Below are 24,311 nucleotides of genomic sequence, written 5' to 3'. Positions count from 1 at the left end.
ACACACACACACACACACACACCAGTGTGGCACATGGAACTTTCTTGGCCATCAACCTTTCCATTTGCAGCCTGTGTCATCTCCCATCCATCCACTGGATCCACAATGATCTTTGTGGTAGTGACCACTTCCCCATCTTCCTGTCCCTCCACCAGTGTCACTCCCCTGAACACATACCTAGGTGGGCTCTCAACAGTGCCGACTGAGATGCTTTCACTTCTGCTGTCAACCTTGACTCCCCACTGCATGGAGAGTCCAGAATACAATTACAGCTATTCTTTCGGCAGCTGATTTGGCAGTCCCCTATTCCTCAGGCCCATGTCGATGGCAGACAGTACCTTACTGGTCCTTGGAAATAGCAGAGGCCATTCGAGATCTTAGATGGGCTCTCCAATACCATAAGTAGCACCCATCAGTGGAGCACCTCATCGCTTTTAAGCAACTCCGTGCCTGTGTCTGCCACCTAATAAAAAGACAGAAGTGAGAATGCTGGGAACAGTACATTTCAACCATCAGATCACTTACCTCTCCTTCACAGGTTTGGGCAGAGATCAGATGTTTCTAGGGATACCAGACACCTGTAGGTGTACCTGGTATTACCTTGAATGGCACTGGCACTGTCTACACTTAACCAGACGCTGTCAATGAAATTTTGCTCTGCTATGCTCAAGCCTCATTGACAGAATTATCAACCTGCCATTTGTGTCCTAAAAATGCAGGTGGAATGAAAGCAATTTTTTTTACTATAAGCAACCTGGAGCCATATAGTGCTCCATTCACTGAGTGGGAATTTGTCAGTGTCCTAGCCCACTGCCCTGATTACAGCCCCAGGGCCAGACTACATCCACAACCAAATGATCAAGCACCTACCAGTGGATTGTCAGCATAATATCTTTGCCATCTTTAACCACATCTGGAGTGACAGGAAGTTCCCATTGCAGTGTCAAGAAAGCATTATTGTCCCAGAACTGAAACCAGGTAAGCACCCTCTAGAGATGGACAGTTATTGCCCAATAAGTCTCACCATTGTTCTCTGTAAGTTGTTTGAATGCATGGTCAGCTGGCGGATATGGTGGCACATTGAGTCTCACTGTCTTCTCGCTCCATTCCGCCAAGGCCATTCTGCTACTGATAATCTTGTGTGCCTGGAGTCTGTAATCTGAACAGCTTTTGCCTGACGTCAATGCCTCATAGCCCTCTTCTTCGACCTGCAAAGGGCTTCTGACCACTTGGGCACACCACATCCTTACTACCTTACATGAGTGAGATCTCTGTGATCTGCTCCCAACTTTCATTCAGAACTTCCTGTGGCACCGTATGTTCCGGGTTTGAGCTGGTGCTTCGCACAGTACCCACCATATCCAAGAGAATGGGGTCCCACAGGGCTCTATGCTAAGTGCCCCTCTGTTTCTAGTAGCCATCAATGGTCTAGCGGCAGCTGTGGGGTCCTCAGCCTCACCCTCCTCATATGCTGATGACTTGTGCCTGTAGTATTGCTTTTCTGGTGTGGATTTCACTGAGCATCGACTGCAAGGTGCCATACAAAATATGCAGGCATGGGCCCTCACCCATGGCATACCGTTAACCCACAACTGCCAACATCATACCGTTCACCCACAACCAGAATTTTACCTCGACGAACAACTACTCAGTGTGATGGAGACTTATCATTTTTTTTGGACTGGTCTTCGATTCTCTCTTGAAATGGATTGCCCAACTTCGCCAGCTTAAGCAAAAGTGCTGGCAGCACCTTAATACACTTTGTTGCCTCAGTAACACCAACTGGGGTGCAGATCACACTACTCTTTTGCAGCTTTACAAAGCCCTGATACATTCTTGCCTTGATTATGGGAGTTTGGAATACGGTTCGGCATCACCCTCAGCATTACACACACCAGATCTGATACACCACTGCACGGTTCAACTTGTGATGGGAGCCTATCGAACTAGCTCTGTGAACAGCTTACTCGTGGAGACTGGGGTCCCTCCACAGCGGATCAGACACCAAAAACAGCTTGCCAATTATGCTACTCTTGGTCACAGCTCCACTAAGCATCCAAATTGCCATCTCCTCATTCCATACGCAGTAATCTATCTACTGCAATGATGGCCCCGATCAGGGATTGCAATCGCAATCCGCATGCAGTCTATACTCTCAGTTGCTTGATCCCTTTAACGATCCAACCAACCCTCTATTTTGCTTTTATTTCTGTTTTGTATTCTTTGACATACACTAAGCTTTTGTATGTAAATTTACCTGAGAGTGTACCCAACATATAACAGAAAGAACCTTCTACGAGAGAGTACCATAGCAGATGGGAGGTAGCCATAGAGATTAAGTTTATTTAGGTTATTAGATCTCCATGTCGTGTGACACCCTTTTCCATTGTGAAAGTATATGGCTATGAGGTGATTTTTGCACTGGAGAGCCACATGAATAGCTGCCTGTAGTTGAGTCAAATTATTGAGGGGTGTACTTGCTGAATGTGCTCTAGAATTGATGAATGAATTTCCATCGCTTGTAATAGTCACTGATTTATTGATCATTCAAAGATCTGTTCTTTATGTCTGATAACCACAAATTGTTGATAGCCATTTGTGTAGGTTAGTACTATCCTGGTATGGTTTTGCATCATGATGGCCTCCATTAATTGTGGCATATTTCCTGGTACCACATTTGCTTGAAAGGCCATGGAGGTTCTCCTTAGACTCTTTATTCAGATAGGCTGGCATTCTGTGGTAAAGATAAGCAGGTCCTGTGGATTACATTAAATTATAGACAAGGTGGAGTGACGTTCCCACTCGAGGAGGACTGTTATATACTTCATCCTTGTTGTAAATGAATATCTTGAATCCTTGCAGAAGAAAAAAATTAAAGATATTCAGAAATAGACCATTAAAACAAATCATAGCCAAATTAAACATTACTTGTGATTGTGGCAACAGCAGGAGTACAAATGCTGTAGTTGAGGTGGCATAAGAAGATCGCCGATAGCTTACTGTGCTGTTGCCAGCTTTCAGCTGTGAAGTGAAAACAGCTGCAGGTGAAAACCGTAGCTGTTTGCAGAGCTGTGACAACACTGAGCTATTGCCATGGAGACATTTGCAAAATTTTTTGAAGATTAGATGGGTAGATCACATAACTAATGAGGAGGTATTAAAGAGAATTAGAGAGAAGAGAAATTTGTGGCACAACTTGACTAGAAGAAGGGATCAGTTGGTAGGGCATATTCTGAGGCATCAGGGGATCACCAATTTAGTATTGGAGGGCAGCATGGAGGGTAAAAATCGTATAGGGAGACCAAGAGATGAATACACTAAGCAGATTCAGAAGGATGTAGGTTGCAGTAAGTACTGGGAGATGAAGAGGCTTGCACAGGATAGAGTAGCATGGAGAGCTGCATCAAACCAGTCTCTGGACTGAAGACCACAACAACAACAACAACAACAAGATTAAATTATTTGTTGAGATAGGCTCATGAAGCTGCCGCACCCAGCCCACTGTGACTGTCAGGGATCAACTTATGCCAACTTAATTACCAATCAAGAACATTGTGATACTATACAAAGTTACTGATTTTATTATGCCATGACAGATTCCAATGCTAGCAATCTCATTCTCATCAAAGTATGTTCCACAATACATTAGTTGTAACATACAGTCATATTAGGTATAACTTAATAATCAACTGTCCTATATAACCAAGGAAGAACTATTTCATGGGTCAAGTGTGTCGTGTGTGTGTGTGTGTGTGTGTGTGTGTGTGTGTGTGTGTGTGTGTGTGTGTGTGTTCTACTTCAGAAGGAGGTCTTTTGGCCCAAAGCTTAAATGTTTAGCAGTCTTTCTGTTGTGCCTGTTGACGACTCCATGTCTCCTCTATAGGGCAAGTAGTGATCAATCTTTTTCATAATATTGAAGAACTATTTCACATTTTGTGTAAGTTCGTATTGTGGACTGAAACTTTTTTCTGTTAAAATTGAGAAAATGACATCACCTGAAAGGGTTTTGAGAGAACAAAATAAAATTTCTTCCAGAGATCCTCATTTAAGTTCCCTGAGCAATTGTTTTACACTTTCATGCTATGTGTGCTACACTGATCTTTCACCATCCTAGCACAGCGCATCTCTCAATTTGTTTGATGTTTGTGTATTGTATGTCTGTTTGATGTGAGCTCAAAATGCCGGAGCAGTACTCTAAAATATATCACACTAGACTCCTGTTTGTGTATTCCTTTGCAGGCTTTCCACCAGAGTTCTTCAAACACATCCAAGTCTTTCATTCTCCTCTACTACCGATGCCATGTGTTCTTTCCATTCAGTGTAGCTTCATAATATTATTCTGAAACATTTTAACAGTGTGATAGGCTCCAGAAGTTTATGCTTATCTTGAAATGAGAGATTACATGGTTCTTTCTTTTTGTTGTGATCTTTAGCTTATTATGGTCATTATTCCAGTTTCATTTATAATAATTTTCATTCTATCAAAACTAGACATATTCAGCCTCAGGGAGTCTCAGCGATTATTACTTGTGCAAAACAGTTCAAATTCAGTCTCCAGATAGCTTTCCTTTATTTTCACATGGTCATTTGTGCCAGCTGTCAGTCTTCAGATCTATTACAAACAATTTTTAAGTAACAATTTGTTCAGATTAAAAATGGTTTAAAATTCAAAATTCTTCTATAGGACTATTTCTTAAGCATTTTGAAGCTTTCTGAACAGAAATCTTACCATTTGTAATTTGAACCAATTGTAATTTAAAAAATTGTTTGTAATAGATGTGAAAATGGACATAAGGCCTGAGTCCGTTCATCTGAAAATAAAGGAAAGCAATCTGGAGACTGAGTTTGGACAGTATTGCAATTTTCTTTCTGTTTAGTTTTCTTTATTATTGCACTTTAAATTTAGCAATATCTGTTTTTGTTCAACAAAGTAAAAGATACACTTCTCATTTACAGCTGTCATAGGTGTGCGGCAGAGAAATGCTGTTGCAGTTTATTTGAACAATGCCTGCAGACGTGATTTGAATCTTGTGCAACTTCATACATATAAAATTTGTGAGAATGAGAGACCATTATCAGGCTTGGACCTTGATACTTCTAAACCAGGGCACTTTTGTAGCTCTCACAGTGACAGGACAATAAAAGTCTGGGATCCTACACGCAGGTAAAATGCTGATATATTATTGATATACAGAGGTTATAATTTCTAATTTAAGTTATATTCATTTTATCACAGACCTTATTATATTTGACTTCGTTGTTGTTATTCCAACAATAAGCATAAATTTTCAAATGTGACATCACTGATTTGGCATGCCTGAGCCAGTTGTTGTAGGATCACATAATATTCAGTTGGAGAGGAATCAATCCTTTCCTGCAGTCAGCTACCTTTTTCTTCAAAAATTTACTAATCTGCCTGCATTTCCCTAATAAAACAGCTTTCTGTCCTTGGTTAATGACCTCTTAAACCATTAATTATACAGAGGGATCCAGAAAAAAGCAGACTTTCTATGATAGTCAATATTAATGGAACAAAGTGACATAACATTACAATTCTGGCATGGGGGGGAAGGTTATTTTGTGTGTTCAAAGTGGCCCCTATTAGCAGTCAAACAATATCTTGGTGGGTTGATCTCTCACAATCCTTTAAACAATCTGTCCAACTACCTGGTAGGTTTCAAGTTGTCTCCCCTTCACTTTGCGATGGTAGATACTGGTTTAGCCGACAAAAGAACCGTTTATGAAAATTTGACTAAATACCTATCACGCAAAGGTAGTAGCTGAAAGTTAATGAAACTATTGAGCGTTTGGAATTCTTGCATGAGTCATTTGAAAAAAATGTCAAAAATTTCCTTCTAGTTGTTTTATTGTTTTTAAAACTAGGAAAATGCCTGTCAAGTCCTTATTTAATTTCTCAATATCAGTTACGCAATGTTCCTGAGTGCTTCTATACTTGCAGTATTTCTAATGTCAGCCAATCAGATTACCACAAATAATTTAGACTAGAAATCTCATAATGCCAAAACTAAATAAAATTTAATAAAAACAAAATATGTTTCCTTTCCACAAAATAAATTACTAATAAATTTAAAACTCAACTCCTCTTCTGGCTGTCTTTTACAAAATGAAGCTCACGCTGACAGAAGTCACAAATTCCTCTATTGCATAACAACTTTCTGATGCATACATTTATATAGTTTTAATAAAATATCATATTCTCACTTTACATACGAGTATGTCCTGTATCCACTCTCTCAGTCTGTCCAAAACACTAACACAATGATAACACGGTGAAATAATAATTTCCAAAAGCGCTTTTTATTACGTCAGAAATCTGTGATAATGAAACTATAGATGAATACCTTATAATACTTAACTTAGTTTGACCGTGCCAGCATGGTTATAACGTATTTGAGGTAAAATTTATATCTCCTAAAGTATGGAAGTAACTGATGTGAAATTTTAACAGTATGGTCGTGTTAACCATAGAATTTTGGTATACTGAGTGTGAAAAAGATCGAGCCATATTTAATAGTACTTCAGCAAAATTTTTGAAGAGTAGATGGGTAGATCACATAACTAATGAGAAGGTATTGAAGAGAATTGGAGAGAAGAGAAATTTGTGGCACAACTTGACTAGAAGAAGGGATCAGTTGGTAAGGCATATTCTGAGGCATCAGGCGATCACCAATTTAGTATTGGAGGGCAGCATGGAGGGTCAAAGTCGTAGAGGAAGACCAAGAGATGAATACACTAAGCAGATTCAGAAGGATGTAGGTTGCAGTAGGTACTGGGAGATGAAGAACCTTGCACAGGATAGAGTAGCATGGAGAGCTGCATCAAACCAGTCTCTGGACTGAAGACCACAACAATAACAGCAGTAACATTAAATTATTTGTTGAGATAGGCTTGTGAAGCTGCCGCACCCAGCCTACTCTGACTGTCAGGGATCAATTTATGCCAACTGAATTACTGATCAAGCACATTGTGATACTACACAAAGTTACTGATTTTATTATGCCCTGACAAATTCCAATGCTAGCAATCTCATTCTCATCAAAGTATGTTCCACAATACATTAGTTGTAACATACTGTCACATTAGGTATAACTTAATAATCAACTGTCCTATAACCAAGGAAGAACTATTTCATGGGTCATGGGTGTCATTTGTGTGCGTGTGTTTTGTACTTCAGAAGGAGGTCTTTTGGCCCATAGCTTAAATGTTTAGCAGTCTTTCTGTTGTGCCTGTCGACGACTCCATGTCTCCTCTATAGGGCAAGTAGTGATCAATTTTTTTTCATAATATTGAAGAACTATTTCAGATTTTGTGTAAGTTCCTATTGTGGAGTATGTCCTGTATCCACTCTCTCAGTCTGTCCAAAACACTAACACAATGATAACACCATGAAATAATAACTTCCAAAACCGCTTTTTATTACATCAGAAATCTGTGATAATGAAACTATAGATGAATACCTTATAATACCTAACTTAGTTTGACCGTGCCAGCATGGTTATAACGTATTTTAGGTAAAATTTATATTTCCAAAAGTATGGAAGTAACTGGTGTGAAATTTTAACAGTATGGTCGTGTTAACCATAGAATTTTGGTTTACTGAGGGTGAAAAAGATTGATTCATATTTAATAGCGCTTCAGATTCATAGAGAGTATGTCTAATGTATTGCACGCAGCATTAAGAAAGTAGACGGCTCGCTCGGCCCAGTAGCCAGCGTTAGCTGTGCCGGTGGCAAAACCAAATCTGCTCTCCTCCTGGCTCCATGATAAGCTACGCTTTCAACGCAAGATGACAAGTTGTATGATGTTGTTGTTGGTGTTGTCTTCAGTTCTGAGACTGGTTTGATGCAGCTCTCCATGCTACTCTATCCTGTGCAAGCTTCATCATCTCCCAGTACCAACTGCAGCCTACATCCTTCTGAATCTGCTTAGTGTATTCATCTCTTGGTCTCCCTCTACAATTTTTACCCTCCACGCTGCCCTCCAATACTAATTTGGTGATCCCTCGATGTCTCAGAACATGTCCTACAAACCGAACCCTTCTTCTAGTCAAGTTGTGCCACAAGCTCCTCTTCTCCCCAATTATATTCAATACCTCCTCATTAGTTATGTGATCTACCCATCTAATCTTCAGCATTCTTCTGTAACACCACATTTCGAAAGCTTCAATTCTTTTCTTTTCTAAACTATTTATCATCCACGTTTCACTTCCATACATCGCTACATTCCATACAAATACATTCAGAAACGACTTCCTGACACTTAAATCTATACTCGATGTTAACAAATTTTTCTTCTTCAGAAACGCTTTCCTTGCCATTGCCAGTCTACATTTTATATCCTCTCTACTTCAACCATCATCAGTTATTTTGCTCCCCAAATAGCAAAACTCCTTTACTACTTTAAGTATCTCATTTCCTAATCTAATTCCCTCAGCATCACCCGACTTAATTCGACTACATTCCATTTTCCTCGTTTTGCTTTTGTTGATGTTCATCTTATACCCTCCTTTCAAGACACTGTCCATTCCGTTCAACTGCTCTTCCAAGTCCTTAGCTGTCTCTGACAGAATTAAAATGTCATCGTCAAACCTCAAAGTTTTTATTTCTTCTCCGTGGATTTTAATACCTACTCCGAACTTTTCTTTTGTTTCCTTTATTGCTTGCTCAATATACAGATTGAATAACATCGGGGATAGGCTACAACCCTGTCTCACTCTCTTCCCAACCACTGCTTCCTTTTCATACCTCTCGACTCTTATAACTGCTATCTGGTTTCTGTACAAATTGTAAATAGCCTTTCGCTCCCTGTATTTTACCCCTGCCACCTTCAGAATTTGAAAGAGAGTATTCCAATCAACATTGTCAAAAGCTATCTCTAAGTCTACAAATGCTAGAAACGTAAGTTTGCCTTTCCTTAATCTTTCGTCTAAGATAAGTCGTAGGGTCAGTATTGCCTCACGTGTTCCAAAGTTTCTATGGAATCCAAACTGATCTTCCCCGAGGTCGGCTTCTACCAGTTTTTCCATTCGTCTGTAAAGAATTAGCGTTAGTATTTTGCAGCCGTGATTTATTAAACTGATAGTTCGGTAATTTTCACATCTGTCAACACCTGCTTTCTTTGGGATTGGAATTATTATATCCTTCTTCAAATCTGAGGGTATTTCGCCTGTCTCATACATCTTGCTCACCAGATGGTAGAGTTTTGTCATGACTGGTTCTCCCAAGGCCATCAGTAGTTCTAATGGAATGTTGTCTACTCCGGGGGCCTTGTTTCGACTCAGGTCTTTCAGTGCTCTGTCAAACTCTTCATGCAGTATCATATCTCCCATTTCATCTTCATCTGCATCTTCTTCCATTTCCATAATTTTGTCCTCAAGTACATCGCTACATGATGTGCTACATTATACATCTCCTATGAATCAAAAACTACTTTCAAGTACATTATTGGTCATATTGCGCCAAAATTATTACCAAGACATAATTTTAACTAAACCAGCAAAACCACTTACCCATGGATACTTTAAAAAGTTTTGAATGCCAACCAAGAAGCGTATTGAAAAATGAAAATTTGCGAAAGATTTAACTCGGTTACAGTAATACATCAGTTTTTTATGGCTTGGACTTGATAGCAATACATTGGAATTATTTACAAAAATTGTTACAAAAATATGTTTTCTACAAAATTCAAATTTTTTTATTCTTTTTAACAAAATTAATACCCATTTGACAAAAAATATTATAATTGATAACTTTGCTTTTTCAAACTTCCATCACCTTAAGACTTTACTTTTCCATTTTCGTTGTAAAAAGAAATTTTGTAATGATGAAACCTTTGGTGAGCATTCGTATGAAGACTTTTTGAACAATACATAATCTTCGCTATGTAGAGGTACTATGGAGGGCATCTCTCTTTTATCTAAGTACACTTTCTCACAGACTTCTCAAAAAAAGTGCTATTTTTGGCATCCTTGACTCATTCAACAATAGTATGAGAGGGGGAACCATTTCCTATCTTACACCTCTTTTTTTTTGTGCAGTTGTGAGCATCTTTAAAAAAAAAGATATATTTTCAGCACATACTTATCAATGAGACAGTGTGGGAACTTCTTTTCACATTTACTCTTACACTAGTTCCACACCTGGGCATAATCATTACTTTGCTTCCTGCAAAGTAGAATGTTATATATTTTTCTTCCAAAATGTATACTATTTGTTTGTCGTAATCAGTACATTTACAAAGACTATTTTTTGGATTTCCTTGTCTTTACATGTCTAGTAATAACATTACTCCACTAAAGTACTATTCAGCATAAATTCTTCTTCAGAAAATAGTGAGCTACCCTTTACTAATCAAAAGTAATATGGTACTCTAACTGTCGGTATCTTTGCCCAATTTAAATTCCAAAACAGTAGTCATTAGAAGGCACTTCAGACTCAAATTCACTAAGCAAGTTACTGCTGAAAACATCTCTCTAACTATAAATCTTTCCAACTTTACTCTCAAATGCTAGTAAACACATTACTCAACTTTTAGAAAATCTTTACTTATTAATGGTAACATCTACTGTTTCATAGCTTTACATAATATATACAAACACACAATCAATGAAAAGTTACTGAAAGCATTTACAATGACTGCCTTACAATAACTGCCTCAGTTTGCTGTTGTCATTAAATACACATCCTGTTCACCATCATCTCTGTATGTAATCTCTTGACTTTGTACATTGGCAATCATAACAGCATGGTCTCTGTTCTGAAAATTTTACATAAACAGGTAGAAGCACATTTAATCACACTTTCATTTTACGTAATCTTATTCTACCAAACTTTTACATACTCTCCTATCCACTACTTAGTATTTTAGTAAAGCTTTTAGTACTGAAATTTGTTCAAAAATAGTTTGTTAGTAACTCTTATCTCCTACAATACACTATGTACACTATATACACAAGATAGGGAATAAAGAACAGATGATAGCAAAAGCTCTGAATGAAGGAGGTGTCGGTTGACAGTATGAAAACGAAAAGGAAATAGTATCCCCAACAACTCAGGATCGTCCTCTGAGGCCATTTAGTTACTACTGCTGACATCATCTTCTTGTATTTACTTCTTTAGGTCAATAACTTCCCTTGCTCCATATTCATTGTACCCCACGATATCCTCTCTTTTCCTGCAGCAAGATATGGGAACATCACATTGCTCACCTGTCGGATATCACTTTCTTTCTGCAAACGGGACTCTTCAAGTGCTCTCCATCTACGGTAATGACAACTTCGTTATTCCCAAAATTGACTTTCCTGTTGTATTTTTTCAAAAAATCTCTCCTAACCAACACTTCCATACTTAACCCAAAAATTATCAGGAAATTGTGGTACAGTTGCTCACCCTGAACCTTTACAGGTAACATGATCTCATCAGTTACTGCTTTCTTACTTTTACCTCTGGGTACTACAGCGTTTATTCTGGAGACATGCAAAATAACTATTTCTTTCCAATTAGGAATAGCATCTACAAAATTTTTTGACACTGCACATACATCTGAACCACTATCAAGTAAGCAAGGAACATTTTCACCAAAATCTGCAACTCCATTATCAGCTGTCATAAAGGTTCTTCAACAGTTTCAGGATCTGATTCTTCCAATAAATCGTGCACTACATCATGTCTGTCGAATCCTATACCTGCTGCAGAAATAACACACATATATATTGGGTCATCTTCCTCTTTAATTGGGGCAGCTTTAATTAATCTGTCGACTAGTGACAAGTTAAAACATTTCTCCAAAAAGTCACCTTCTCTAATCCTCTCAGACTCTGCAATACTTCCTTCTATGTTGTCAGAATTTTCAAAATAACCCCCAGCTTCATCTACTTCTGTAGCTGCACCACTATCTAGTGAGCTTTCTTCCATTCTACACTCCTGGAAATGGAAAAAAGAACACATTGACACCGGTGTGTCAGACCCACCATACTTGCTCCGGACACTGCGAGAGTGCTGTAGAAGCAATGATCACACGCACGGCACAGCGGACACACCAGGAACCGCGGTGTTGGCCGTCGAATGGCGCTAGCTACGCAGCATTTGTGCACCGCCGCCGTCAGTGTCAGCCAGTTTGCCGTGGCATACGGAGCTCCATCGCAGTCTTTAACACTGGTAGCGTGCCGCGACAGCGTGGACGTGAACCGTATGTGCAGTTGACGGACTTTGAGCGAGGGCGTATAGTGGGCATGCGGGAGGCCGGGTGGACGTACCGCCGAATTGCTCAACACGTGGGGCGTGAGGTCTCCACAGTACATCGATGTTGTCGCCAGTGGTCAGCGGAAGGTGCACGTGCCCGTCGACCTGGGACCGGACCGCAGCGACGCACGGATGCACGCCAAGACCGTAGGATCCTACGCAGTGCCATAGGGGACCGCACCGCCACTTCCCAGCAAATTAGGGACACTGTTGCTCCTGGGGTATCGGCGAGGACCATTCGCAACCGTCTCCATGAAGCTGGGCTACGTCCCGCACACCGTTAGGCCGTCTTCCGCTCACGCCCCAACATCGTGCAGTCCGCCTCCAGTGGTGTCGCGACAGGCGTGAATGGAGGGAAGAATGGAGACGTGTCGTCTTCAGCGATGAGAGTCGCTTCTGCCTTGGTGCCAATGATGGTCGTATGCATGTTTGGCGCCGTGCAGGTGAGCGCCACAATCAGGACTGCATACGACCGAGGCGCACAGGGCCAACACCCGGCATCATGGTGTGGGGAGCGATCTCCTACACTGGCCGTACACCACTGGTGATCGTCGAGGGGACACTGAATAGTGCACGGTACATCCAAACCGTCATCGAACCCATCGTTCTACCATTCCTAGACCGGCAAGGGAACTTGCTGTTCCAACAGGACAATGCACGTCCGCATGTATCCCGTGCCACCCAACGTGCTCTAGAAGGTGTAAGTCAACTACCCTGGCCAGCAAGATCTCCGGATCTGTGCCCCATTGAGCATGTTTGGGACTGGATGAAGCGTCGTCTCACGCGGTCTGCACGTCCAGCACAAACGCTGGTCCAACTGAGGCGCCAGGTGGAAATGGCATGGCAAGCCGTTCCACAGGACTACATCCAGCATCTCTACGATCGTCTCCATGGGAGAATAGCAGCCTGCATTGCTGCGAAAGGTGGATATACACTGTACTAGTGCCGACATTGTGCATGCTCTGTTGCCTGTGTCTATGTGCCTGTGGTTCTGTTAGTGTGATCATGTGATGTATCTGACCCCAGGAATGTGTCAATAAAGTTTCCCCTTCCTGGGACAATGAATTCACGGTGTTCTTATTTCAATTTCCAGGAGTGTACTTGCAGTCCCTGACGAATTTATTAGACGCACTACAGTTTTTAAGCAAATTTTGTTTTATGTGTAACGATTTTTTTTCTAATACATAAATTGTGATAAAATGATTGTGTGTAGTCTACTTCATAACTAAGGTGATATAACAAATAAATAAAACGTAATATTTGTTGAAAATATTTTATTTCAATAATTACAACAAAAATTAAAATATTGTGAAAGTGAAAACATTAGTTTTAATATCTTGTTGACACACCTTTTGCAGCTATGAGAGCCTTAATACAATGTGGCATGCTTTCAGTGCAGGACTGTACTGTGTCCTGCATTTGTGGATGATGATACCACACGTGGATGATGTCCTGCATTTGTGGATGATGATACCACATGTGGATGATCTTCTCTAAGAGCTGTGTTTTTGTTGTGATGACATCTTTTGGCACTTCCCTCTTCATTAGTTCCCATACATTTTGTATGAGGTTCATGTCGGGACTATTACCTGACCAATCTAACAGAGGGATATTTTGTTCCTTCAGAAGGGATTTGACTGACCTGGCTGTGTGATAGGGAGCTCCATCCTGCACAAAAATAAGTGGTTTCCTATTTGGGAACCATTCTCTATACTGTGGTATTAACTGTTTTTCCAGGACTTCCTTGTACTGGTCTTGCCTCCTTATGCCTTTAACCACGTAAAGACACCCTGTACCCTTGCCAAAGTCCACATCCTTATCACACCACTGTTTAGCCCACTTCAGACACTTTGCTTTCATTGTGGCTGCTAACTTTGGTTTTCTGGCAGGTCAACAGGCCTTGAAATCAATATTCTTCATCTTTCTGCAAACAGTGTGTTCAGATGCATTCACATTAGCCTCTTCCAGTTGAGATTTTATCTGTTTTGTTGTTACAAATCTGTTTTCTAGGCAATTTTTTTTAGAAATCTGTCTGACCTTGGAGTGAAAATTGGTTTTATTCCACATTTATTCTTCCTTCTGGGGCTCAATTCTTCACCTGAATCAATTTTTTTCTTTACGAGCCTCATGCTAGCTTCTGACATTTCCAACCTTCGAACGAGGGATGTGACCTCAGCTTTTTTACGTGGTGAAATGTACCCTCTTCTATCCATTTTTAAAGTTCACAGTTAATAATATCTGGCTATTAAACAATCAATTCTGACGTCGATATTACGAAATCGATAATTGAAGTGAACAGAGTATTATACCAGTTACGCGCGAGAACGCCACTGAACAGGTCCTTTCCCTTACACTGTACTTTGCACATTGATACCTACAATAAGTCAAGAATCCAGTGTCACATAGCAACAATAAATACAAAAGTCAACAATGTAAGAAGTGCCCTGAATAACTGTCATAAATTTTCCGATTAATCACATTAACTATACTACTCAACATGTAATTGTTACAAATAACATTAAAAATGTGTAGTGCATCTAATAATTTGGCCAGGGACTGTACACCTTCTTTGACATCTGAAACTGCTCTATTACTATTAGACAGACTCTCCTCTATTCTACCTGAAACTTCGTCTGTGGGTATATCTTCCTCCTCTGCTACACTTTCCCCACATACCATGCTTTCTTCCACATTCCCTAAAGGATCCTCTTTAGCATTGCAGTGCTCAGTTAGACTAAGATCCAGCTCCACAATCTCATCAGGTAACTCCGGTCCCTTGCTAGACATGTTCCTAGATTGACGATTTTCATTTTATCTTTCATAAAATTGTGCCATGTTTCCCTGAGAAGTAAATATTTTCACTTCCTCTCTTTCCTCCAGTAGGTTTATAGTACCTGCACCACTACTGTATTGTTGTGTTAGTTCCTGGCTTACAGAGGGCTTTGCTAGCAGATTTAACCTGCCCTTTGGCAGTCTGCAAATGCTAGCACCCTTACAGACTGCTGTTAGTTTTCCTCATTGCCTATTCTGCCATTAACTGTAGCATTCCGTTCATTTGGCTGTCTGGAATGTTGTTCAGCTCTCTCAGCTGACTGCTGATTTTGATAACTGTCATTTCTGTTCCTGTCATAATTTCTGTATTTAGCAAAAACCCCTCATCCTCTGGACCTACCTCTGTGATAGATCATTTCACACCTATTCTGTTTACGTTCAGCTCATTTTGCCTAGTGGGAGCCCTATAATCTTTATTATTTTCCTCTTCTTTCAAAAGACTTTCTACCCTTTCAAAGTAACCAGTGAACTTGTTAATGTCCTCTCTGGGTGCAGAAATTATTTATTTTGCCAGTACAAAGGCAACTTGTTTTCTAAACCCATTATAATTTGTTCTGTTTCTAACTTGGCAGTCATGTAAGGCAAAGTAGTTACCAATTTCTGTACAAACCTCTTAATAATGTCTTTCTTTGGGTTAAACTTTTCACCTGTCCAAAAGCTGTTTAATACTTCCATCTGTTTTCTTTTCCCCCAGTATTCCTCAAAGAAAGCCTCTTTAAAACTTTCCCTGCTGTCATAATTGGCTATGGCTAAATTCCCCCAAACACGAGCTTCTCCCGTAAGATTAGATACAACAAAGTGTATTTCCTGTTTGTCATTACATGACCCAGGCAACACATCCTTATAATTAGTCCAGAGCTCTTTGGAATGCACACTCTTGTTGGGCTTAAAATAAGCAATTTCAGATGATTCTGCAACACTATTTATTATTACATGACTACTACTGTTAGTATTTTTCTGTTCACATTTGTTAGTCTGTCATTCGTTGCAGGTCACCATTTACTGCTGTACTAAATTCTGACAAGTTAGTTTCTAAATCAGTTATTCAAGCACACACATGCCCTACGAACAGTTTACATTTGTCACTTCCCTCCTTGATTTTACTATCCAGAATTTTATGGTCCTAATTACACTGTTTTTCCACATGATTTACTTGGGCCTGTACTATATTCAAGTCAGCACTTAACTATTCACCTTGCTGTTTACTACCTTCAGCAACTTAATTTATATGGGGGGGTTAGCTCACCTTTTACTGCTACAAAACCATTCTTACGTTCTTGCTTACATGGAAAATGTGTCCTTTCATGCTGTCGTTAAGCTGTGATATCTCATTTTTTTACAGAATCACTTAAGCCTGAAATTCTGTGATCCATTTCTTACTGAATTTACCAAGCGAGGTGGCACAGTGGTTAGCACATGGGACTCGCATTCAGAAGGGTGACGGTTCAAACCCGTGTCTGGCTGTTGTGATTTAGGTTTTCCGTGATTTCCCTAAACTGCTTCAGGCAAATGCTGGAATAGTTTCTGTGAAAGGGCAGAACCGACTTCCTTCCTAATCCTTCCATAATCTGATGGGACCGGTGACCTCACTGTTTGGTCCCCTCCCCCAAATCAACCAACCAACCAATCCTGCTGAATTTCCTCTTTAAAATTTTTCAGTTTATTATCAAACTGTTCTGACTGTTTTGTAAACACCTGACTAATTTAAAAAACAAATCCACTTAGTTTACTGTCCACATCTGACCCAAGTTCATTTATTTTTGTATTCATTTCATTGACCAGTCCATTTATTTTACTATTCATTTCATTACTTAATCCATTTATTTCAGATCTCACTCAATTCATAATACTACTGCTAATACCAACCATCTGTTTCATATGTTTTGGAACATGGTTGCAATGCTAACTTTCTGCTCGCCAGCCTCCAAGGCAACTTCAGTGACAGTAAATGGTATTAATTTAACATTAGGCACAGGTATCTGTTCCATACTTGTTTCTTGAATAGGAGTACTTATATTTTTCTCATCACCTTCAAAACCTGACGTCCTTTTCATTTCCTTCACAAGATCTGGTGCCAACGTAACATCAGCTTTCACTGCATTTTGTTCATTAATTAACCCATAAGTATCAGATATTCAATTTGGATAATTACTGTCATTAATATGAGACACATCAGATCTAAAATTTCCTTTTTTATTATCATCTGTGTGTACTGAATCATCAAAATGTACACCCTCCTTCCTTTCACTTATTACAGGCTTATCACTTTTCTCCATTTTGACAAGTTTCTTTCCTCACTCACACACCAAATGAAGCAAAACGCTACTTAGCTTTTTCTCCATGTTGTCAACATGGCGAGATGCTACTGCGAGTCTACCAGCCAAAGGCTGACAGCTCGGACCTAGTTTCTGGGACCCCACAGCACCATCCACAGCTGCTAACTACTCCTGCTGCTGATCCGCTACTGCTCGCTGCTCTCTACTGCTTCCATCGGCATCCCTGTAGTTCTCTGATCTCTTTGCCTGCTGTGTACTGTCCCTCCATTAATACTGTTCATAGTATCTGTATTGTATTTAAGTCCTCCTCCTATCGTCTCAGTTCAAAAGTTTATCTGGACACGCATGGGTCTTTCAAGCACAGGATTTACACTGCTGTTTTGACAGTTCATTTGACACTGAACTTTGCATTTCCCTGAGTGCTAAATGCACTTTTCCCAAGCACTAAATGCACCAAATGTGGCTGGGCAGGTTGGTCTCTCAATGTCCTTTAAACAATATGTCTATCTACCTGGTTAGGCTACAAGTTGTCTGTCCCTTCACTCTGCAATGGTAGGTTCTGTTCAACCAACAAAAACAGCGTTGATGAAAATTTGACTAAATACTGACCATGCAAAAGCCACATAACTCCAGTCCTTGGGTAGTAGTTGGCAGTTAATTAAACTATTGAGCGTTTGGGATTCTTGCAAGAGTCATTTGGAAAAAAAAAAAAAAAGGTCAAAAATTTAATTTTGTTGCTTTATTGTCTTTAAAATAAGGAAAATGGCTATCAAGTCCACATTTAATATCCCGAGCTCAATTGTGCAATGTTACTGACTGTCTCAAAAACAGGTTCACACCCAAAAGCAGCCAGAAGATATTTAGTCCGACCTGATGCCTTAAATGTCCTTAACAGTCACTAACCCACGACTACTTGGGAGGCATTTCCTCATTCAGTAAGCTTCCTGTAAAGAAGGGCTCATCATAATGTCTTGTTATATGCACACGGAGTTTATGGACGACATGAAGTATTCACACATGAATATATCCTTAAATAAACCACTCACAAGTTTACTTCATTCACTGCTGCACTGACATCTGCTAGAAAACATACACCAAGATCTCGTGAGAAAACATTAGACTACAATACTGCATAAAATTGCAATGAAATGTCAGTTTGTTCCAAAGATATTAACTATCAAACAGTGTCTTCATTTTTCTGTGCCCTTCTGTATAACCCCCCATGAACCATGGACCTTGCCGTTGGTGGGGAGGCTTGCGTGCCTCAGCGATACAGATGGCCGTACCGTAGGTGCAACCACAACGGAGGGGTATCTGTTGAGAGGCCAGACAAACATGTGGTTCCTGAAGAGGGGCAGCAGCCTTTTCAGTAGTTGCAGGGGCAACAGTCTGGATGATTGACTGATCTGGCCTTGTAACATTAACCAAAACGGCCTTGCTGTGCTGGTACTGCGAACGGCTGAAAGCAAGGGGAAACTACAGCCGTAATTTTTCCTGAGGACATGCAGCTTTACTGTATGATTAAATGATGATGCCGTCCTCTTGGGTAAAATATTCCGGAGGTAAAATAGTCCCCCATTCAGATCTCCGGGCGGGGACTACTCAAGAGGACGTCGTTATCAGGAGAAAGAAAACTGGCATTCTACGGATCGGAGTGTGGAATGTCAGATCCCTTAATCGGGCAGGTAGGTTAGAAAATTTAGAAAGGTAAATGGATAGGTTAAAGTTAGATATAGTGGGAATTAGTGAAGTTCGGTGGCAGGAGGAACAAGACTTTTGGTCAGGTGATTACAGGGTTATAAATACAAAATCAAATAGTGGTAATGCAGGAGAGTGGACGCATTATTGTGGCCAAGATAGACACAAAGCCCATGCCTACTACAGTAATACAAGTTTATATGCCAACTAGCTCTGCAGATGATGAAGAAATTGATGAAATGTATGACGAGATAAAAGAAATTATTCAGGTAGTGAAGGGAGACGAAAATTTAATAGTCATGGGTGACTGGAATTCGTCAGTAGGAAAAGGGAGAGAAGGAAACATAGTAGGTGAATATGGATTGGGGGGAAGAAATGAAAGAGGAAGCCGCCTTGTAGAATTTTGCACAGAGCATAACTTAATCATAGCTAACACTTGGTTCAAGAATCATAAAAGAAGGTTGTATACCTGGAAGAATCCTGGAGATACTAAAAGGTATCAGATAGATTATATAATGGCAAGACAGAGATTTAGGAACCAGGTTTTAAATTGTAAGACATTTCCAGGGGCAGATGTGGATTCTGACCACAATCTATTGGTTATGAACTGCAGATTGAAACTGAAGAAACTGCAAAAAGGTGGGAATGTAAGGAGATGGGACCTGGATAAACTGAAAAAAACCAGAGGTTGTAGAGAGTTTCAGGGAGAGCATAAGGGAACAATTGACAGGAATGGGGGAAAGAAATACAGTAGAAGAAGAATGGGTAGCTCTGAGGGATGAAGTAGTGAAGGCAGCAGAGGATCAAGTAGGTAAAAAGATGAGGGCTAGTAGAAATCCTTGGGTACCAGAAGAAATATTGAATTTAATTGATGAAAGGAGAAAATATAAAAATGCAGTAAATGAAGCAGGCAAAAAGGAATACAAACGTCTCAAAAATGATATCGACAGGAAGTGCAAAATGGCTAAGCCGGGATGGCTAGAGGACAAATGTAAGGATGTAGAGGCTTGTCTCACTAGGGGTAAGATAGATACTGCCTACAGGAAAATTAGAGAGACCTTTGGAGAGAAGAGAACCACTTGTATGAATATCAAGAGCTCAGATGGCAACCCAGTTCTAAGCAAAGACGGGAAAGCAGAAAGGTGGAAGGAGTATATAGAGGGTCTATACAAGGGTGATGTACTTGAAGACAATATTATGGAAATGGAAGAGAATGTAGATGAAGATCAAATGGGAGATATGATACTGGATGAAGAGTTTGACAGAGCACTGAAAGACCAAAGTCGAAACGAGGCCCCAGGAGTAGACAACATTCCATTAGAACTACTGATGGCCTTGGGAGAACCAGTCATGACAAAACTCTACCATCTCGTAAGCTAGATGTATGAGACAGCCGAAATACCCACAGACTTCAAGAAGAATATAATAATTCCAATCCCAAAGAAAGCAGGTGTTGACAGATGTGAAAATTACCGAACTATCGGTTTAATAAGTCACAGCTGCAAAATACTAACGCGAATTCTTTACAGACGAATGGAAAAACTGGTAGAAGCGGACCTCGGGGAAGATCAATTTGGATTCCGTAGAAATGTTGGAACACGTGAGGCAATACTAACCTTACGACTTATCTTAGAAGAAAGATTAAGAAAAGGCAAACTTACGTTTCTAGCATTTGTAGACTTAGAGAAAGCTTTTGACAATGTTGACTGGAATACTCTCTTTCAAATTCTGAAGGTGGCAGGGGTAAAATATAGGGAGCGAAAGGCTATTTACAATTTGTACAGAAACCAGATGGCAGTTATAAGAGATGAGGGGCATGAAAGGGAAGCAGTGGTTGGGAAGAGAGTGAGACAGGGTTGTAGCCTCTCCCCGATGTTATTCAATCTGTATATTGAGCAAGCAGTAAAGGAAACAAAAGAAAAATTCGGAGTAGGTATTCAAATTCATGTAGAAGAAGTAAAAACTTTGAGGTTCGCCGATGACATTGTAATTCTGTCAGAGACAGCAAAGGACTTGGAAGAGCAGTTGAACGGAATGGACAGTGTTTTGAAAGGAGGATATAAGATGAACATCAACAAAAGCAAAATGAGGATAATGGAATGTAGTCAAATTAAATCAGGTGACGCTGAGGGGATTAGATTAGGAAATGAGACACTTAAAGTAGTAAAGGAGTTTTGCTATTTAGGGAGTAAAATAACTGATGATGGTCGAAGTAGAGAGGATATAAAATGTAGACTGGCAATGGCAAGGAAATCTTTTCTGACGAAGAGAAATTTGTTAACATCGAGTATAGATTTAAGTGTCAGGAAGTCGTTTCTGAATGTATTTGTATGGAGTGTAGCCATGTGTGGAAGTGAAACATGGACGATAACCAGTTTGGACAAGAAGAGAATAGAAGCTTTCGAAATGTGGTGCTACAGAAGAATGCTGAAGATAAGGTGGGTAGATCACATAACTAATGAGGAAGTATTGAATAGGATTGGGGAGAAGAGAAGTTTGTGGCACAACTTGACTAGAAGAAGGGATCGGTTGGTAGGACATGTTTTTAGGCATCAAGGGATCACAAATTTAGCATTGGAGGGCAGCGTGGAGGGTAAAAATCGTAGAGGGAGACCAAGAGATGAATACACTAAGCAGATTCAGAAGGATGTAGGTTGCAGTAGGTACTGGGAGATGAAGAAGCTTGCACAGGATAGAGTAGCATGGAGAGCTGCATCAAACCAGTCACAGGACTGAAGACAACAACAACAACAACTACTTCTGTATAAGGCACTGTTAATAATGTTATTTATTAAGCACGAATAGTGTCATTATATGTTATAAATTGACAATTTACAAACATTTCATCCCAGCAGATGCTGTTTTTATCCCCCCATCCCCATCTGCCCCCCCCCCCCCAAAAGGGGGAGGGGTAGGGAGAGAGAGGAGGAGGAGGAGAAGAAGAAGAACAGAAGCATGTTTATAATGTGGAGGACTGTCTTTTTCAATAATCCAAGGGTAATGACCAGTTTTTGGTGTATTAAGTTTGCTAATTGGTTACATTTGCTAAAGCACATTCTCAGGCAGCTGGTGATTATATTTGCAATTCAGACACCTGCTGACCTGCCTTTCTTGCATCTGTCAGTCACTCATGTCTGGAGTGTCCATTTGGCAGTTTACTGTCTTTACCATTTGTTCCTGAATTGACATAAGATACTCCTCTATCTCAGAGTAAAATATATCATCCACAAGCCACAGTAAGGAAACATCCTAGTCAGCATAGGATTTTATGTAGAATATGGAGGGACTTCCCTATGTGAATTCTTTTCTTCCCTTGTTGTTTACTTTTGGTCAGCCAGTAGTTCAGCTTCACATTGTTGTGAAGAGAAACAAAGTAGACTTAGTTGTTGCCAAACACCACAGCTTGTTTCATCATTCCATCTACAGCATTGAACTTCATTATCCCTACTGTTCAGACCTTACAAAGATACGAGGGCCGTTCAGAAAGTAACCTCCGGTTGATTTAAAAAAATACACCAAGTTAAATAAAAATATTTTAATATATACATCTTACAACTACATCTTTGCACTATTTTTCTACATAGTCTCCATAGCGATTGAAGCACTTATCGTATCTCTTCACAAGCTTTGAAATTCCTTCTGCATAAAAATCACCCGCTTGTGCCTGGAGCCAGCCTGTGACCGCATCTTTGAGCTCTTCATCGTCATCAAACCGCTGTGACCCGAGCCATTTCTTCAAATGCATGAAGAGGTGATAATCACTTGGTGCCAGGTCTGGGCTGTAAGGTGGATGGTTGATAACGTCCCACTTGAAGGACTCAAGAAGGGCCGTTGTTCTGCGAGCAGAGTGAGGACGGGCGTTATCATGCAAAAAAACGATACCGGAAGTCAGCATACCACGGCGTTTGTTCTGTATAGCCCGTCGTAACTTTTTTATTGTTTCACAGTACACGTCTTGATTAATGGTCGTACCACGTTCCATGAATTCAACCAACAACACCCCTTTGGCATCCCAAAACACCGTTGCCATCAGTTTTCCGGCAGAAAAATCTTGCGAGGCTTTTCTTGGTTTGGTAGGCGAATTTGAATGTGCCCACATCTTTGATTGTTCTTTTGTCTCAGGGTTCACGTACTTAATCCAGGTTTCGTCACCGGTCACGATTCTGTTTAACAATGGTTCTCCTTCGTCCTCATAACGTGACAGAAAGTCTAATGCAGAGGCCATTCTTTGAGTTTTGTGGTGGTCGGTAAGAATTTTGGGCACCCATCGTGCACAGAACTTACGGTAACCCAATCTTGCTGTCACTATCTCGTACAAGAGAGTCTTAGAAATCTGTGGAAAACCAGTAGACAACTCCGACATTGAGAAACGTCGATTTTCACGAACTTTTGCATCAACTGTCTGAACGAGTTCGTCAGTCACCAATGATGGTCTACCACTCCTCTCTTCATCATGAACGTTTTCTCGTCCACTTTTAAATAAACGTACCCATTCACGGACAACTCCTTCACTCATAACTCTTGGTCCGTACACGGCACAAAGCTCACGATGAATAGCTGCTGCAGAATATCCTTTGGCTGTAAAAAACCTTATGACAGCACGCACTTCACATTTGGCGGGGTTTTCTATTGCAGCACACATTTCAAACTGCCACAAAAACTAAACTAGCGCAGGTACGACGTTCACTCGACCACGGCTTGATGCCGACTGACCTGTTGAGTGCGTGAACGCACAGATGGCGTCGCTACTCCCCCCACAACCCGCACTGTGACCAATCGGAGGTTACTTTCTGAACCGCCCTCGTATATATGAAGATGGTATCTGTTCTTTCGGACATGTCTGAAAGAACAGATACCATTGGTGACTGTGCAGCTCATTAGGATGAAATTACAATTAAATGAATATCCCTAGCTGCATACAGGCATTGATATAAGTCAATGGGGACATTTGAAAATGTGTGCCCTGACCGGGACTCGAACCCGGAATCTCCTGCTTACATGGCAGACACTCTATCCATCTGAGCCACCAAGGACACAGAGGATAGTGGGACTGCAGGGGCCTATCTCTGGCACACCTCCCGTGAGACTCACATTCCCAACCTGTTGTCCTGCACGATATTCATAGCGCCCGTGCCTATTGTACCCATTACCCGTAAGAGTTTGGGCACTGTTTGTGCGTCCGCACATTTTCAACTGTCCCCATTGACTTATATCAATGGCTGTATGCAGCTAGGGGTATTCATTT

General features: G+C 40.5%; 1 protein-coding gene across 2 annotated transcripts in view; it reads left to right on the top strand.

Moving 5' to 3' along the window:
- LOC126199328 (uncharacterized) overlaps nt 1-24,311 on the top strand; it is a 115,935-nt gene that overhangs the window by 65,189 nt on the left and 26,435 nt on the right. For both annotated transcript variants that reach the window (XM_049936171.1, XM_049936172.1), the window contains one exon: nt 4,957-5,164. In XM_049936171.1, coding sequence (XP_049792128.1) covers nt 4,957-5,164 — 208 coding nt within the window. The remainder of the gene's footprint in view (nt 1-4,956; nt 5,165-24,311) is intronic.

Source organism: Schistocerca nitens, chromosome 8, assembly GCF_023898315.1.
Source record: "Schistocerca nitens isolate TAMUIC-IGC-003100 chromosome 8, iqSchNite1.1, whole genome shotgun sequence".
NCBI classification, from domain to species: domain Eukaryota; kingdom Metazoa; phylum Arthropoda; class Insecta; order Orthoptera; family Acrididae; genus Schistocerca; species Schistocerca nitens.
The sequence above is the reverse complement of the archived record's forward strand: the minus strand, read 5'-3'. Positions and strand labels throughout refer to the sequence as shown.